Source organism: Salvelinus alpinus, chromosome 20, assembly GCF_045679555.1.
Source record: "Salvelinus alpinus chromosome 20, SLU_Salpinus.1, whole genome shotgun sequence".
In the NCBI taxonomy this organism is placed as follows: domain Eukaryota; kingdom Metazoa; phylum Chordata; class Actinopteri; order Salmoniformes; family Salmonidae; genus Salvelinus; species Salvelinus alpinus.
In genome coordinates, this window is record NC_092105.1 from 39,325,068 (window position 1) to 39,340,870 (window position 15,803).

General features: G+C 40.5%; 2 protein-coding genes and 1 long non-coding RNA gene across 4 annotated transcripts in view; 1 reads left to right on the forward strand and 2 right to left on the reverse strand.

The window, feature by feature from the left end:
• Positions 1-2,894, reverse strand: part of LOC139546837 (alkyldihydroxyacetonephosphate synthase, peroxisomal-like) — a 32,929-nt gene extending 30,035 nt beyond the window's left edge. Inside the window, exon 1 of one of the 2 annotated variants that reach the window (XM_071355689.1) lies at positions 2,670-2,894. In XM_071355689.1, coding sequence (XP_071211790.1) covers positions 2,670-2,827 — 158 coding nt within the window. In that variant the 5' untranslated portion in view covers positions 2,828-2,894. Of the gene's footprint in view, positions 1-2,148; positions 2,180-2,669 lie in introns of those variants that run through there. The other variant, XM_071355690.1, reaches the window with a different exon arrangement.
• A 1,872-nt stretch (positions 2,895-4,766) lies between these two features.
• Positions 4,767-6,565, reverse strand: LOC139547234 (uncharacterized). The gene is made up of 2 exons (XR_011669369.1): positions 6,371-6,565; positions 4,767-5,483 (listed from the first exon to the last, which is right to left on the reverse strand). It is a non-coding gene; the product is annotated as an uncharacterized lncRNA (long non-coding RNA).
• A 1,772-nt stretch (positions 6,566-8,337) lies between these two features.
• LOC139546838 (nuclear factor erythroid 2-related factor 2-like) lies at positions 8,338-15,803 on the forward strand. Its single transcript, XM_071355691.1, has 5 exons — positions 8,338-8,535; positions 11,979-12,254; positions 12,521-12,613; positions 12,738-12,920; positions 13,477-15,803. Exons 1-5 carry the CDS (start codon positions 8,494-8,496, stop codon positions 14,725-14,727), a joined length of 1,845 nt encoding a protein of 614 aa, XP_071211792.1. The 5' UTR covers positions 8,338-8,493; the 3' UTR covers positions 14,728-15,803.

Here is a 15,803-nt window from a genome sequence, read left to right on the forward strand (position 1 = left end):
TAATAGAACGGATGGTAGAGGCGGGTTACCCACTTGCCAACGAATTCAAACAAGGCACCTTGATCTCCGCCCCCTGTATTTCCTTATTTTCTTTATGTGAATGACGGGGATTTGGGCCTTGTCTGGGAGCAACATTATATCCTTTGAGTCTGACTCATTAAAAAAAAAAGTATTCATCCGGTTCAAGGTGAGTAACCGCTGTTCTGATAGAAGCTCTTTTCGGTCATAAGAGACGATAGCATCAACATTATGTACAAAATAAGTTACAAACAATGCGGAAAAAACACAAAATAGAACAATTGGTTAGGAGCCCGTAAAACGGCATACATCCCCTCCCACACCATTCCTACGATAAGGCCGTATACAGCTATATTTATTGCATATTGTCTGAATCCTGTAAATTAAAAAAGGGCCATCTAGCTTAAATTTACCAGAGGTCAAATTATATTTCAACATAATAATGTTACAGGAATGCTTATCTTTATGTTTTTAACTGCAGAAACCATTCAAAACAATCTGAGATGGTGGGTGTCATTGCTTGCTGAAATGACATGGAACGACCCAAGTGCAATTCCAGAAAATGTAGTCAAATTCATTGAGATTAGTTTTATTTGTATTGATAATAATGCAAGTGGTCCACAAAATTATTCCTAATTTGGATAATGGTTGAAGGGGGGCACTCAAATGAGGGGAATAGGCATAGCTTATGTCTTATTTATTGTCATAGTTCAAACAATAGTGTCCATGAACCAGCACTAAAATGACCATCCATTGGGTAAGAGAGAGAGAGATTCCACCAAACCTGAAAATCTGGCTCCCGAGGGACAAACTCACCGGTAGCATAACTGACTTGACCTACAGTTAGGGTTGATCGGAAGAAAACCTCAGCACTTCTCTGCCTCAAACACTTCCTATAGGCTAACTAATATCAATCAAATATGTTCCAATGACAAATATGTTCCAATGAAGGGCCATACATAATGCAAAAACAAATAGTTAATTATTGTGGTAGAAACACAGGAGCATTTCCTCACATTGGAAATCTTCCCCTATTGCACAAATTGTTACATAGGTGGGTTCTTACAAAACAGTCTGTTTGGCTGCGTTTAGACAGGCAGCCCAATTTAGATATTTTTTTTTAGTAATTGGTCTTTCGATCAATCAGATCAGCTCTGAAAAAGATCTGATGTGAACATATCTGACGTGATTGGTCAAAAGATCAAATAGGCAAGTGGAAAAAGGTCAGAATTGGGCAGGCCTGTGTGAACCCAGCCTTAGAAATGTAAACTGAACAAAAATATAAAACGCAACATGGAACAATTTCAAAGACTTGACTGAGTTACAGTTCATAGAAGGAAATCAGTCAATTGAAATAAATGCATTAGGCCCTAATCTATGGATTTCACTTGACTGGGCAGGGGTGCAGCCACTGGGCAGTCAGGTCCAGCCAATCAGAATGAGTTTTTTTCCGATCAAAAGGGCTTTATTACAGACAGAAATACTCCTCAGCACCCTTTGCAAATGAGAAATGCTCACTAACAAATTTGTTCAAAGAATTTGAGAGAAATAAGGTTTTTGTGCATATGGAACATTTCTGAGATCTTTTATTTCAGCTCATGAAACATGGGACCAACACTTTACATGTTGAGTTTATATTTTTGTTCTGTATAAATATGAAAGTATCCTCTAGTCATCCTTGTTGCTTAAACATATCTGACACTAGATGTCACTACAGCATGATTGTGAAAGCTGAACAGCCCACTCGCCTCATAAGGAATTGAGAGTCAGACCACCACAGCTCTTGGCCAATCAGATCCAAGTTTTAGGCGGAAAGTTTTACTGGTGAACTTTATCCCATTCTGACTTCTGTCAATTGTTTTGACTGGGAGAGGGTGTCCCACACCTAAATCCCAACAAAATATGTAAAAACAACCTCTAGATAAAAATAGATTATAAGACCACATATAGAACTTTCACCATTATAATGACCACTTTTTTCTGCTCAAGAATGTAGCTTCTAATTCTGGTCATGTCAGTCAAACAGAGCTGAGATTTCCCTAGTTGTTCAGAATAGTGTCAGTATCAAAACAATGCAAGTAGCCTATTAAGCTATAGCTAACAATATAGATGTGAAATGAAATAGGCTACCTTGAAATAGTTTGAAATGTTGGCAAGCTGATCTTGTAGTTTTACATAAACTCCAGCTGCCCACTGTCACTGCGAGTGGCTAGTGGTGCTCACATAACGTTGGCAAGTTATGACAAAATGGTACAGGAAATGATGTAGGATTGACCTCAACTCAATATCAAACATTCCTATAACACACTCTAAGCAGCCTACAATAAAAATACAAAAAAAGAGTTGGATAGAATACAGTCCCGCCGCACCCACTTCTTCGATTAATGAACACTTTGTTTGGGGACCATTAACGTTGGCGCACATATAGCTGGCTAATTTCCTTAGTTAAATGAAATCGGATATGTCTGAATAATAATATGCCAAGGAGGCCATCTCCGTTTGTAAAAGACACCAATTCTGTGTTTTAATAAAACAAGGAAATACATGACAGCTGTTTCCTACTGTATGACAATCACTTTTAGCTACCAGCTAGCATTTCATCATAGCCATCCTCCATCTACTGCTATCGCATCACCACCGCCAAGTCCTACCTCTTTCTCGGCACCGTCCCTTTATTCGCTTCAGCTTTGCACTCAGTTGCGATAATTCCCGAGTCATCGTCCTTATGTTTCTGTAAATGCCCGGCAATTATCCTCAATCTTTGCTGTGCAATTCGTTGGCTCTCGGAGCTGTTGCTGTCTGACGCCATGCTGCTTCCGTGTTTGTGTAGGGAGAGGCAGCTGTCAGAGGTCAGCACAGGGATAGAATGGGTGTGTTCGAGCGGTAAGCCTAACGAAGACGACTGTAGAGTGAAGTCGGGGGAGGGGCATCTGTAACAGGCACAAGTCGGACACTTTAATGGTTTTGCAACAGCAAGGCTCAGATCGACATGCAGTGTCAACATAGCTGCTATTGTTTATAATAGTTTGTCTGTTGTCTAAACTTTTCTATATCCCCATATCACACACTCACAACTGGAAAAATGTGTGTACAATTCATTGGTTAGAGTGGGGTCTCAAATATCACTTTTCATTTGTATCTCCTGTAGCTTTAGAATTGCACAAAGTTGGTTGCTGTTTCAGTCAGGTATTTGGCCACGTTTACTTGGGTCAAACAAAACACCCAAATGATTGGTAGACAAATAGTGCCTCCCACAATGCAGGTGATGGCTGCATAGAGCAGCTGGAGAGAAGCAACTGCAGCGACCTGAAGGTGATTTCCTCAAAACTGCATGACCTTTGATCACATGATTTTTGTAAAGTTCATGCTGTTACTGTAACCAATGGAATTGCTACTTATAAAGCCACAGTCACTGTTGTGTAGAATAATCTGTTTTTGAAAGGCGCAATCTGTGATTTAATGCTGTGCAACGGTCATTCCAACAAATTGTATTGGAATGGGAGGGGTTGCAATTTATTACTCCATGGTAAGTATTGTAGCATATACCTACAATCAACATATGTTAAAAAGAATCATGTTGATCTGGACTGTCAGTTGAATTCATAGTCTGGTATGAATTTGACTGTAGTTACATTTCCCCAGCCCCATCAGCCTTACAAACAAAGTTGCAGGGTCAGACTGTTGCTGGATACAGAAATTACAGAGTGAGCCTTTAATTAATGGAAAATGTATGCCTTTCTCTTTAACAGATTTGACTTTATAGTTTACCACAGAATCCAGGGGTGTATTCATTACCCCAATTCTATTGCAAAATGTTTTAACTGTCGCAAAAAGTTTTGCAACAGGAACCACTTAGTCCAAACTGAAAACGTTTTGCAACAAAAATTAGTTTTTATTGGACAAATTCAAGTTGGTCACTCCCTGTTTTGTTCTGTTTGCTTCCGTTTGGTTCTTAAACGGTAAACTGTTTCTGTTGCAAGACGTATTGAATACACCCCAGCTCCCCAAATATTAGACTATGAATAAACTTTAAAATCACAGAAAAAAATTGGTTTCATTTTAAGACAGTGATCTAATTTAATGGTAACCAAAATATGCCATGTTGGTGTACTGTTTAAATCTATGCATGTGTCTTTAAGACTAATAAATATGTGCCCTTTGAAGGAGCCATTGACTTTATTGCACTTTAAGGTATTTTAATATTTTCTTCTCTGTCTTCTATTTGTTGATGTATTGAAAGCTTTGATTTTATTTGAAAGAACCATGATACATACTAACCCCCCCTCAGAACAGCCTCAATTCGTCAAGCATGGACTCTACAAGATGTCGAAAGCTTTCCACAGGGATGCTGGTCCATGTTGACTCCAATACTTCCCACAGTTGTGTCAAGTTTGCTGGATGTCCTTTGGGTGGTGGACCATTCTTGATAAACACGGAAACTGAGTGAAAAACCCAGCAGCGTTGCTGTTCTTGACACTCAAAACGGTGCACCTGGCACCTACTACCATAGCCCGTTCAAAGGCAGTTACATATTTTGTCTTACCCATTCATCCTCTGGATGGTACCCATACACAATCCATGTCTCAATTGTCTCAAGGCTTAAAACTCCATATTTAACCTGTCTGCTCCCCTTCGTCTACACTGATTGAAGTGGATTTAGCAAGTGACATCAATAAGGGATCATAGCATTCACCTGGTCTGTCTGTCATGGAAAGTGCCGGTGTTCATAATGTTTTGTCCACTCAATGTACATCTCTGAAATAGTTTTATTCAGACTTACATTCCAACAATGAATGATACAACAGACAATTATCCAGCATTCGCATGACACAATGTCAATACTCTACAGAAAATGATGAAGAAAAAAGTATCTGAATTGGGACATTCATGTTTATGGGTTTGATATGGTTATGAGATGTTTGCCACTACATTGTATGACCCAGGACAGTGAAAATGAGGTTTGAACATTTCAACTGCTGTTGTTTATCTTTCCTTCTCACATCCATTGAGTCACATGACCAAGTGATAGTGAGGTATGACTGGAGTCTCCATATGGCCCACTGTCGTCCTATAGGAAATTATGTAACACTCTACCATGGCTTTCTGGGAGTCAATTTTTCATTAATAGTTCAGACATTTCACTCTGATACCAATAGACCAAGTGCGTGTTTACTTATAAGCAGATACATACTACACAAGTTGGTGAAAACTCATGAGTAATTGTCAAAATAAAAACTTTATTCTCCCTTTTGCAGTCTGCAAGTGGCATGTGAAATAATGGTTCCACTCTCCAGATGGTAGGTTTGTTTCCCGCAGGCCGGAGCATTAACTCCCAAAACAACGTTCTGTAATGCACTGACTGCAAACAATTAGAGTCGAAGTGTATCACAGAACTTTACTTGGAAAGCCAGAGTGCCACATCGTAGGCTATTCCTTTGTGCCAACCCATTTCACCACTCCTTTACCTGCAACATATAACAAGAGAGTGAACTGTAGTAGCTACATTTCCCATTGGTGTGCTTGCTTGGTGAACACTTTGATTTAACACAATAGTGTGGAAAATATGTCATTGTGAGGTTAAGCTGACTCTCTCAACACAGTATTGAGACTTAACCTAAGTTAAATCCAACATGATTTGAGATTTTTTTAAATGGAATCAGTCACAGCTGAGTGATTTAAAAAAGTGCATTAAATGAAACTTAGAAGTGTAAGCCAGTAACTCTCTGGGCCTATTAAGACAACATAGAATAGAGTGAATGAGAAGCCTGCTGTTGGGAACTTAGATTGATTCTCACACTCTGCCACCAACCCACCACAGAAATGATTAAATCATACAATATTATACAGTATGCGGAAATCTAGCTTTTCTTTGTGTTTACTTTGCAGTTCAACCTTGACTATCTTCAAGGTTGTAAAGTGAACAATTAGGGCACTTCATATGTAGAACAGATGACGTGTCTAAAGGTTCCAAATTTGGAATCCTGTATTTCTTTATGCTGAATATTTCCCTCCTGGAGTAATACACCCACATTCATTATGCAAATGTATAGCCTATTTGTTGAGTTTTCCACAAGCCACAGACTGAAGTTTACAATTAAAATGATATAGAATACACGGTCTACCTATAAAACAAGGCAAACATTCCACATTTTCCACTTCAGTTTAGCATACAAGTTTATATTAAATAAAGTTTGGAGAGTTGCTAATTGTAATGAAGTTACAAAGTGCAAAATCAAACAGTGAATTAAAAGATGTTGGAATTCGATTAGCAGATGTGAAATGCCATAGCTTCATATTCGAAATGTGAGAAAACTATAATAATAAGCAAGAAAAGCAACTGATCATACTGTACCTGGCAGATGTGAGAGAGCTGTTAAAGGGGGCCAGCTGCAATCCAGCACGAGGGCAAAAAGATCATAAAATGCACAAAAAAACAGTGGGCTATATACAATTGTTGCAGGACTAACTGTAAAAAAAAATGGAGATTTTCCTCTTCTCAATTTCGCGGTTGACGTCCCTCGTTGGAGCCTACATACAGTGTTCGTATAGCTGGCTTCACGCCGCTTTTACCTCTTCTTCTTTCAGCCCTGTGCACAGCTGGAAGAATGTCGACGTGGAGCTGCCAAACGTGAACGCGTATTCGTGGGCGCGCTTGAGAGAAAAATCCATATAGTGTCATTTGAATTCAGATAGTGGGACAGTGGGCTGCACTGTATAGGTAAGGCATAGCTAGAGGTATAGTGAGGCTCTTTACATATACGTGTCAGAGAGCGTGGTATAAAGACCACCACATTACAAGACGTTTCAAACGCTGCTTATAATTGCAATGTGGTGCCAACCTCCTATTGCACTCGTGTCAGAATGTTATACTACATCGGCGCTGTCAAGGATCTCATTGTAACTAGTGTAATATTCCAACAACATGTTTCAGCAAAGGCATACCTTATTTACTTTAAATAATGAAGACCTATACCTAAAGATCAAGTTATGGATGATGGGGAGAATAATATAATGATACTATATTTTTTTCAACGTGTCTGCATACAACTAGGCTATATTGGAGAATGTGAAATGTTCCGATTGTTTTGAAAATATAAATTATTGTGTAGCCTATAGCCTACTTTTATGTAAAATAATATTTCATAGGCTTTTTAAAAATAGATTGGGTATCTAACCCTGGTCGTCAATTTCAAAGGCAACCGTGTGTAGGCTACCATTTGCCTGGCTACCCAAACTCCTTGCTCCGGCCAAACGCAACGTCACGCCCACGGACGTGAACATAGAGCAGCGTCAGGAGAGGCTACCATCTGGTCTTGAGTCAACAGTCTGTCTTTTCAGGGTCTCAAGCAAAGGGAAACATGTGAGGCTATGACTGTGCACCATCTCCGTTTTACATTTGAATAACGTATACTAAGCCAACTGTGTCAATGGTGTGGCTGAGTCTACAGAGTGTGCAAGGGGAGGGCCTGGGGCCTGGGGCCTGCTGTAGTATAGGTTAGGCTACTGTACAAATGAATGAAATACTTAGGCGTCATCTAAACCAGAAGAGGTCGCTATTTAATAGATCAACTTTCAGGAGTTGCCATCCCATCTCTCTCCTAGTTGGATTAGCTGTGAGCAGATTTAGGCCTACTGCAGACAACTACAGATATCAATGTTGACTAACAATTGTTCCTTATTATAGTTTCAGTTTCTAATCCTTATTTTCTTCATTGCATACTTGATTCCCATTGTAGCCTGTAGTCCTACCCTGTACATAAATGCAGTTTGCAAGTCTATTCACTGCAGCTTTGTAGCATTCTGCATGAAATAAATGTGGGTATTTAGTCTGTCAAGATGATACAATTGGTAAATGTACCTTACATTTTGGAACAATGCTGATGTAACGGATGTGAAATGGCTAGCTAGTTTGACGTACTAAAGTTATACTGTTACACTGACAATAGTTGTAAAAACTGTTGTAATAACGTTGTAATAACTGTAATTCTTATATTAGTTCATAAGTCAACCAAGATGCTGTTATCAAAATACCTCTTCTAGTGTCATGAATCCATGGTGGCAGATATTATGTAAATGTTTCTGGACACTTCTTGAATACACTTTTCATTTTTGGTTAAATAACAAATGACTTGTTTATAAACGTGAAGCAAATGTAACATTGGTTGTCCGGAGCACAGCCACAAACTGGCCTTATCGAACCAATAGGATGTTGAGGGGGACGATCCCAGCGCAGCTCTCTCAGAGCCCTTGACTGGCTGACGCAACTTGTGGGCAAGGCTATCAGACTGCTTGGGGTTTTCCGTAAACTTTCACAAGATTAGAAGCACTATTTCCTTCATAGTCAAAACATTGCTGGGCCGGACTCCTCGCCTTCGGATAGTCCACCATTTTATATTTCTGTAAAGGATTACAAATATATTTTTTATATAGGCCTATTGGGTTTTTCTTTACGAAGGGACAAGCCAACTATCCACTATGATGGAAACTGAGATGCATAAAATGAATCCTAGTCAACAGGTAAATATTATATTGTTATTGGCTACTATATTCAACTCAGTAGGCGTTGTAAAACATCTCAAGGTTGATATATTGATAGAATGTTAGACTACCCTTTGCCTACAGTCGAAAAACAATTTAATGGATAGTTCAAACTATTGAAATGAAATAAGGCCTACACTCATGTTACCTGATATGAACAAACTGTCATGTTCAACCCAATGTGCATTTTCCATAATAATCCGTATATTATTTAATTAATTACGTTAAATGAAACGAATCGTAAACATGCTTTCTTAGCCTACAGCCTATCATAATCATATGTGAGCTCGTTGTGCTGTAGTTCTGACATTTGCAAATGCGTTTCTAGCACTAGGCTACAATTTCCGTCTCTGCGCTGTAGTCGACAGGTCTGTTCAGAGAGATTTCTGCAAAGTCATGGATGGTTGTCTGCCCGGTGCATACAACTAAATTGGGTGAAAAATAACAGTTGAATATCCGCTTAATATCGTAATCCATATGTGTAATGATGCAATTATTGTCAAGTAAAAAATATGCCAAGATTACTTAAGTTTTCCCCAGACAACCCATCTATTTAATGTCGGTGCGCTTGTTTTTTGGCCGTCGGGATCTCCCAATGTGCCACTAGAGCCCCATCCTGTAATCCCGTAGATGGCATCCATAGGCCTACCTTTGCTCCATATATACAGTTGATTGTACGATTGCACTTGAATGTAGTAAGCTATGGGAACTGGGTTTGTAAAAAATAAATGCTCAATTTCCTGGTGGATTCTGCAAGTTAGTGTAAATAAAAGCTCTTCCTTTCTCAAACAACACCTCTTTGTCCCAGCTAATCTTGGAATTTATTTTATTTTCTATGTACATAGGTTCTCTGTACATATGGCCAACTGTGTCAAATTAACAAATGCGTAGGCTATTCATTATTATAATAACCCAGAAGTGGTTGTAGTTCTGCAGCTGGCCTTGGTTTACAAACAGTTAATAACATGTTAATCTAGTAATCAATTGATGAACAGGTTCCCCTAGATTAAAGAGTAAACCTGAGTTGGGGAATGTTCAGTAGGATTGTAACCTGATGTGTTTCTTTTTTTGGAGAAAAAGTAAAGGCCTTATCCCAAATCCAAACTCATCTGATTGTGTATTGAACAATTTGCCTTGACAAAGGCAAAGTATGTTAATATGCAACTGTACAACTGTGTATACAACTTTTTTTTTGGTTTCAAGGAATTATGTAATATAGGTCCACGAATCAGTTGTTTTACTGTCACTTAATTCCTGTACTGTTGGAATCGGTGGTCGGCTTGTTTTTAAAAGTGGTGTCTATACTCCTAATATGTTTTTATTCTGTTTGAGTTGCTGCACATTCTGAGATGAAAAATCAGCTACTCAAAGTATGTCTGGGATTCAAACAAAGAGATGTTGTTTGAGAATGGAAAAGGAGCTTTTATTTACACTAATTTGCAGAATCAACCAGGAAAGTTAGCATTTCTTTTTACAAACCCAGTTCCCATAGCTTATTACATTCAAGTACTATTGCAAAATATCAGTGAACTAACCAGAATTTTTCACAAGTATTTTGTGGATAAATACTTCACTCCACCAAGATAGTGCATAACAAAATAGTTACTGAGTTTAAAAAGTGAAGTCGCTCATCCAAACAATTTACCAAAATGGTCCCAATGGAAGTCAACATCATCCTTTTTTGAGAGGGAGGATCAGTAATTTGTGAATGTACACAGATCACTCATCTCTGCATGAATGAGTGGAGTTGAAGTATCATTGACAACATGAAAAGCTTAAAGTGTCTCCAGTCATTTTATTTTCTTCAAAAGGGATTATGAAATAAGTGTTTATGAAACTAGATAAAGTTAGTCTTTTATGACAGAATTCATCAATCCTGTATGATGAAAGTGTAAGGCATAAGGCATTGTCCTTTTCAAGATTTCTTCACTCTTCTAGACTGCAACTGATAGTTGTGGTTGGTTGTGTGGGCTAACGGTATGACACATGGACTCAATCTGCTGTTTTTGAAAGGAGAAAACATGGCTGACCACAAAAGCTGCTTTCATCCAGCAGCTGTTAGGTCAGTTTAGGCCATTCTTCCTCGTCTCCACAGTCATAATTTATGGTTGCGTGTACTCACTCCTCTGACCAAGATTAATAGTGGGACTTATTGCCCTAACCAGACCTTCTGACGTTACGGGCTTTAGTGGTCATGGACTATTGCTGGCTTTGACGTAACGACCAAGGCAAATAGGGTTAAAGAGTAGTCAGCAGCACTGCACATCTGATGCACACAAACAGAAAGCCAATGTTTATTGTTTATTATACCCATTTCTGAATAAGAAGTCATGGGTTGAACTTATAACGGTCATGTTTAACACTTGATTTGGTCTACACAGTTACAAAGCAATTACTTGTGCTCATTCCTTTTACAATACAGAGTTACCTAAGTTGAAATCGATCAGTTGTTAACAAATAACATCAAGTTCCAAATCCACATCCTCTTTACACTTCTGCTTTGTTAGTCATCTGATCTGTCTCTCTTTATATCCTCTGTCCTCTCTCTGTTCTGTTCATGTGACCAAGTCTCTCTGAATGTATAGTTTGCCTTTATTACCCAGAAACAAATAGTCACATGCTCAGAGCTTTCAGTGTGACCTAATGTTCGGTTTATGCAATCTCCCAAGGCCCTTGTGAAACACTTCCTTCCTGTAAATAAGGTTTGTGTAATGGATGTTAAAAGGCCCAAGGGAGACCAGCACAGTTTATCTCTGGACATTCCTGAATTTACACGCAGGAAGCTAATAAACATCAGCCACAGTGAGGTAGAAGTGGAGGACCGAATGATCTTGTTATAAAACGTGCTATACACCAGTGGGGAATATAGTAAGCACTTCCTCTGAACATATCCGTACTAAACTCTATTGCCAGGTCTCAACGCAATATGGTTCTCCAAATACAGTAGTGAATGTAGTGACCTTGTGGTGCATTGTGGTATATCAAATAAAAAGTAAACCACATTACATTTCAAGCTGTATGAATGAACTTTTCTCCTCAGAGTGATCATTGATTTAATTCGTTTTTGGTCTAAGCTACTGATACAACAGACAGAGATGCAACAATATTACATTTGACCTGTTGTCTTTTCATTTATTTGCTCCTCTGCCTGGAAAGCAGCTAAGAGGCACGTAATTCTCTGTGGGTGGGGACTGAACTCTGGGGAAATGGAGAAGTTCATCTATTATTCAGATGGCTTCTTCCTCATTACATTCTAGCCAGTCGTCGAAGGACAGACACCCGAAGGGACGGGGTGTGGCACTGTAGCGAGAGCCAGTAGCCATGCTACTTCACAGCAGGCACACACTTCCTTGTTCCTAGTGCACAATCTCCTCGTGTATGGTGCTTTGTGAGTTCCAGTCTAACCTGTTGTCTCTTGGCAGGACGTGGACCTAATCGACATCCTGTGGAGGCAGGACATTGACCTGGGCGCGGGACGAGAGGTGTTTGACTACTGCCACCGTCAGAAGGAGCATGAGTTGCAGCGGCAGCGGGTGCAGGAGGAGGAGAAGAGGCAGCAGCTGCTGAGAGAGCAGGAGAAGGCCTTGCTGGCTCAGCTACAGCTGGATGAGGAGACGGGGGAGTTCGTGCCCCGCCTTGCACCCAGCGGCCAGTCACCACAGTCTGCCACCACCGCCGCACCCCCTCAAGTCACACAGGTACAGTACACACACAGCTGTCAGTCATGTCAGAGGCTGGCCACTGCCCTCCCTGCACTGGGTTGGGTGCAGCTCCTCTGTAGCTAGGTAACCACCTCATCCAGTGTAATTAGGGAAAAACAGGTGGCTCTGTAGTTTTGCATTGGTGGATTTGTCTCTTTAGAAACTAATCTGTGAAGACCTTTGTCTAGGTAGTGCACTCTGTTCAAATTCCTACCTATTCTTTTGCAAGAGAGGTTACATATGCTTTGAATCTTTTCCTTCAGAATGTCAGCTTCACAGAAAATGGAGATGCCATGTCATTTGATGAATGTATGCAGCTGCTGGCAGAGACCTTCCCACTGGTAGATGCTACGGCGGTAAGAATACATTCACTATTAGATTTAAAAAAAATATCCCTCAAACAAATTAAAAAACAATATCTCATCTCTGTTCCGGTCATTTACAGTGTTCCACCCCCCCCCTTATTTTTTTGTATTGTAGACCGCTTCCGCCTGTCGGGACGTCACCGTAGCTCCAGCCCCAAACAGCAACCATGTCATGATGGCATGTGAGCTGCCAGCTTTGACCCAGCCACCCCTTCTCCCAGCCTCCCAGCCCCCACAGAGGACCTCCCCAGATTTGGAGCAGGCCTGGATGGAGCTTTTGTCCCTTCCTGAGCTGCAGGTACAATAGGCAGATTCTACCACCTCAATGGCACGATGCTCTGTGATGTAAAAAAAAAAAAAAACACCCAAAGAATGCATGGATTGCAGCAGCCATGCACGCATGAGAGAACCTACTCACCTTTGTCCTGTGTGTTTAAATGGGACACATAGCAGAAGCAGATAATACAGCTAAATCCACTGTGATCAGGTTTCCACAGAGCACTGTTGCCTCAGAGCTGCTTGTGTCCTTGGTAACACTTAAATAGCGCTCTAAATGTTTAGCAGTGGATGAATGTAGTAGCATGGAAACAAACCAGAAAATACTTTACGTACAGTACAAATACAGTGCAAAATTTCATGCTAAGATGTTAACCATTTAAGGATTCGCAATTTATTTGGAATTTTGAACCTGTGCAAAGTTTCACCTACTATTGAGAAGTATTTTTAAACGCTGAACAACAGCTAGTCAATGTGATGGTACTATACTGCATATTACTATAATGTTACATCTTGACGTCTGATAAACTGCATGGGTTACAGGATTTGTTTTGACTCTTCTGAATCTTGTTTTCCAGCAATGCCTGAATATGCAAATGAAGGACACACTGGATCAGACAGGAGGATATCTGCCCACTAACACCACCCCTGAGGTGCAGGATCCAAACTACAGCTTCTACCCATTGCCCAACCTGGCAGAGGTGGCATCAAACGCAGCAGAGGTCTGCCCACCTGAATTCATCAATGCCTTTGAGGAGAGCTTTCCCAACATGGCTCCTCTCCACCACCTCAATCAGATGACCCTAAAGGCTCCAGACCTAAATACTAACTTCAGTGCAGCAACTTTCTGTGACGTATTTTACCCAGACATTGTCAACACAAAAGTGACCAGTGTCACCCTACCTTGTGGCCAAGGAAATGGAGGTAACTCCTTGGCAGAGATATCACACAAGCCTACTTTTACACCAATGGAATTACATGACCTTTCTCCTAGAGAAGCATTTGACAGAGGCAACAAAACTGAGATAATGCCAGAAATTCCAGATTCGGATTCAGGTGTGTCTGTGGAGGCAAGTCCACATGCTAGCTCCCCTGAGAAATCCATGTATGGGGACGGCTCCTTTGGTGGCTACAGCGATTCAGACATGGAGGAGATGGACAGTAACCCTGAGAGTGCAGAGTCTGACTACTCCGAGATGTTCTCACTGTCTTTCCAACCTGATGGTTTCCAGACTTCTCTCTCTGTGTCAGGTCAGCAGCAGGACAAAAAGCCCAAACATGGCAAGACCGAGCCAGATGAGGAGACTGGCCACAACGATCTCCCCTTCACCAAAGACAAGAAGAGGAGACGCTCCGAGAAGCGTCTCTCCAGAGACGAGCAGCGTGCCAAGGCCCTCCAGATCCCCTTCACTGTGGACATGATCATCAACCTGCCTGTGGACGACTTCAACGAGATGATGTCCAAGCACCAGCTCAACGAGGCCCAGCTGGCCCTGGTCAGAGACATCCGCCGGCGGGGCAAGAATAAGGTGGCTGCCCAGAACTGCCGCAAACGCAAGATGGAGAACATCGTGGAGCTGGAGTATGACCTGGACTCACTGAAGGAGGAAAAGGAGCGACTGCAGAGAGAGAAGACCAAGAATTACAGCAGCTTGCGGCAGATGAAGCAGGAGCTTAACACCCTGTACCTGGAGGTGTTCAGTTTAGTGAGGGATGAGGAGGGGAAGCCCTACTCCCCATCCGAGTACTCACTCCAGCAGACCACCGATGGCACAGTCTTCCTTGTCCCCCGCATTAAAAAAATGCTTTTCAAGAAAAATGACAACTAGCACTTCTCTGCTTTACTACTTGGTACTGCATTAGTAATAATACTATGCAAAGAATAACGTTGTAGATGCTTGGCTTTAAGCGTTAGTAAAATAGCAGAACTATTATATAGTCCTTGCCTACTCTCCTTGAATGCCTTTATAATATTTTTGACATTTTAGTTTTTTGTACTGGTCTCCATTTTCTTCTAAGGTTGTTTTACTGATATTGCTTGTAAATACATTTATACATTATTTGCTATTGAGATATGAAAATGTGAATTGTATATATCATGTTTTAGTATGCTAATTATATTGTTGCAATCACTGTTACTTAAAAGTCTGTTTTATAAACTTTACTCTTTGATTTGCAGCTCCATTTATTTTGTATCTTCTGACCCTTTTCTGCTTAAGGCAAGAGGGGGTGTGATATATAGCACGATGCAACGCGGAGTGCCTGGACACAGCCGTGGTATATTGGCCATATCACAAACCCCCGAGATGCCTTATTGCTATTATAAACTGGTTACCAATGTAATTAGAGCAGTAAAAACAAATGTTTTGTCATACCTGTGGTTTACCGTCTGATATCATTTGCGGCGGCAGGTAGCCTAGTGGTTAGAGCGTTGGGCCAGTAACCGGAAGGTTATAAAGCACTACATGGCCTTGCACTCGAATACATGTCTGATATGCTTTTAATGTCTAATATATCTTCTGGCACTGGTCTTTCAGTCATTCCAAATGTCAGAACCAAAACTTTTGGTGAGGCTGCCTTCAGCCTCTACGGTCCTGGTCTTTGGAATAGCCTGCCGAATCTTAGGGCCTCAAAAACTGTTGATTCTTAAGATTTGTCTTAAGACATACCATTTTAGCCGTGCTATTAACTAAAGTGCTTTTAGTTGTCTTACCAATATTAGGAACTTTTTATCCGCCTTTTCTGCATAAAATTTCATATCCACTGCTATTTTATTCTTAATGTCTATCTTGATTTTATATTTGCATAGAAACGTTTGATCTTTCGCCACCTTTAATTTTATTTAAGCACTTTGAAAAGCATTTGTAAGAATTTTGCTATATAAATAAAGTTGGATTTGATAGTA

Coding starts and splice junctions, on each gene's coding strand:
- LOC139546838 (XM_071355691.1), top strand. CDS start 8,494: ATGATGGAAACTGAGATGCATAAAATGAATCCTAGTCAACAG. Junction 8,536..11,978: donor AAATGAATCCTAGTCAACAG/GTAAATATTATA, acceptor GTCTCTTGGCAG/GACGTGGACCTAATCGACAT. Junction 12,614..12,737: donor CACTGGTAGATGCTACGGCG/GTAAGAATACAT, acceptor TTTGTATTGTAG/ACCGCTTCCGCCTGTCGGGA.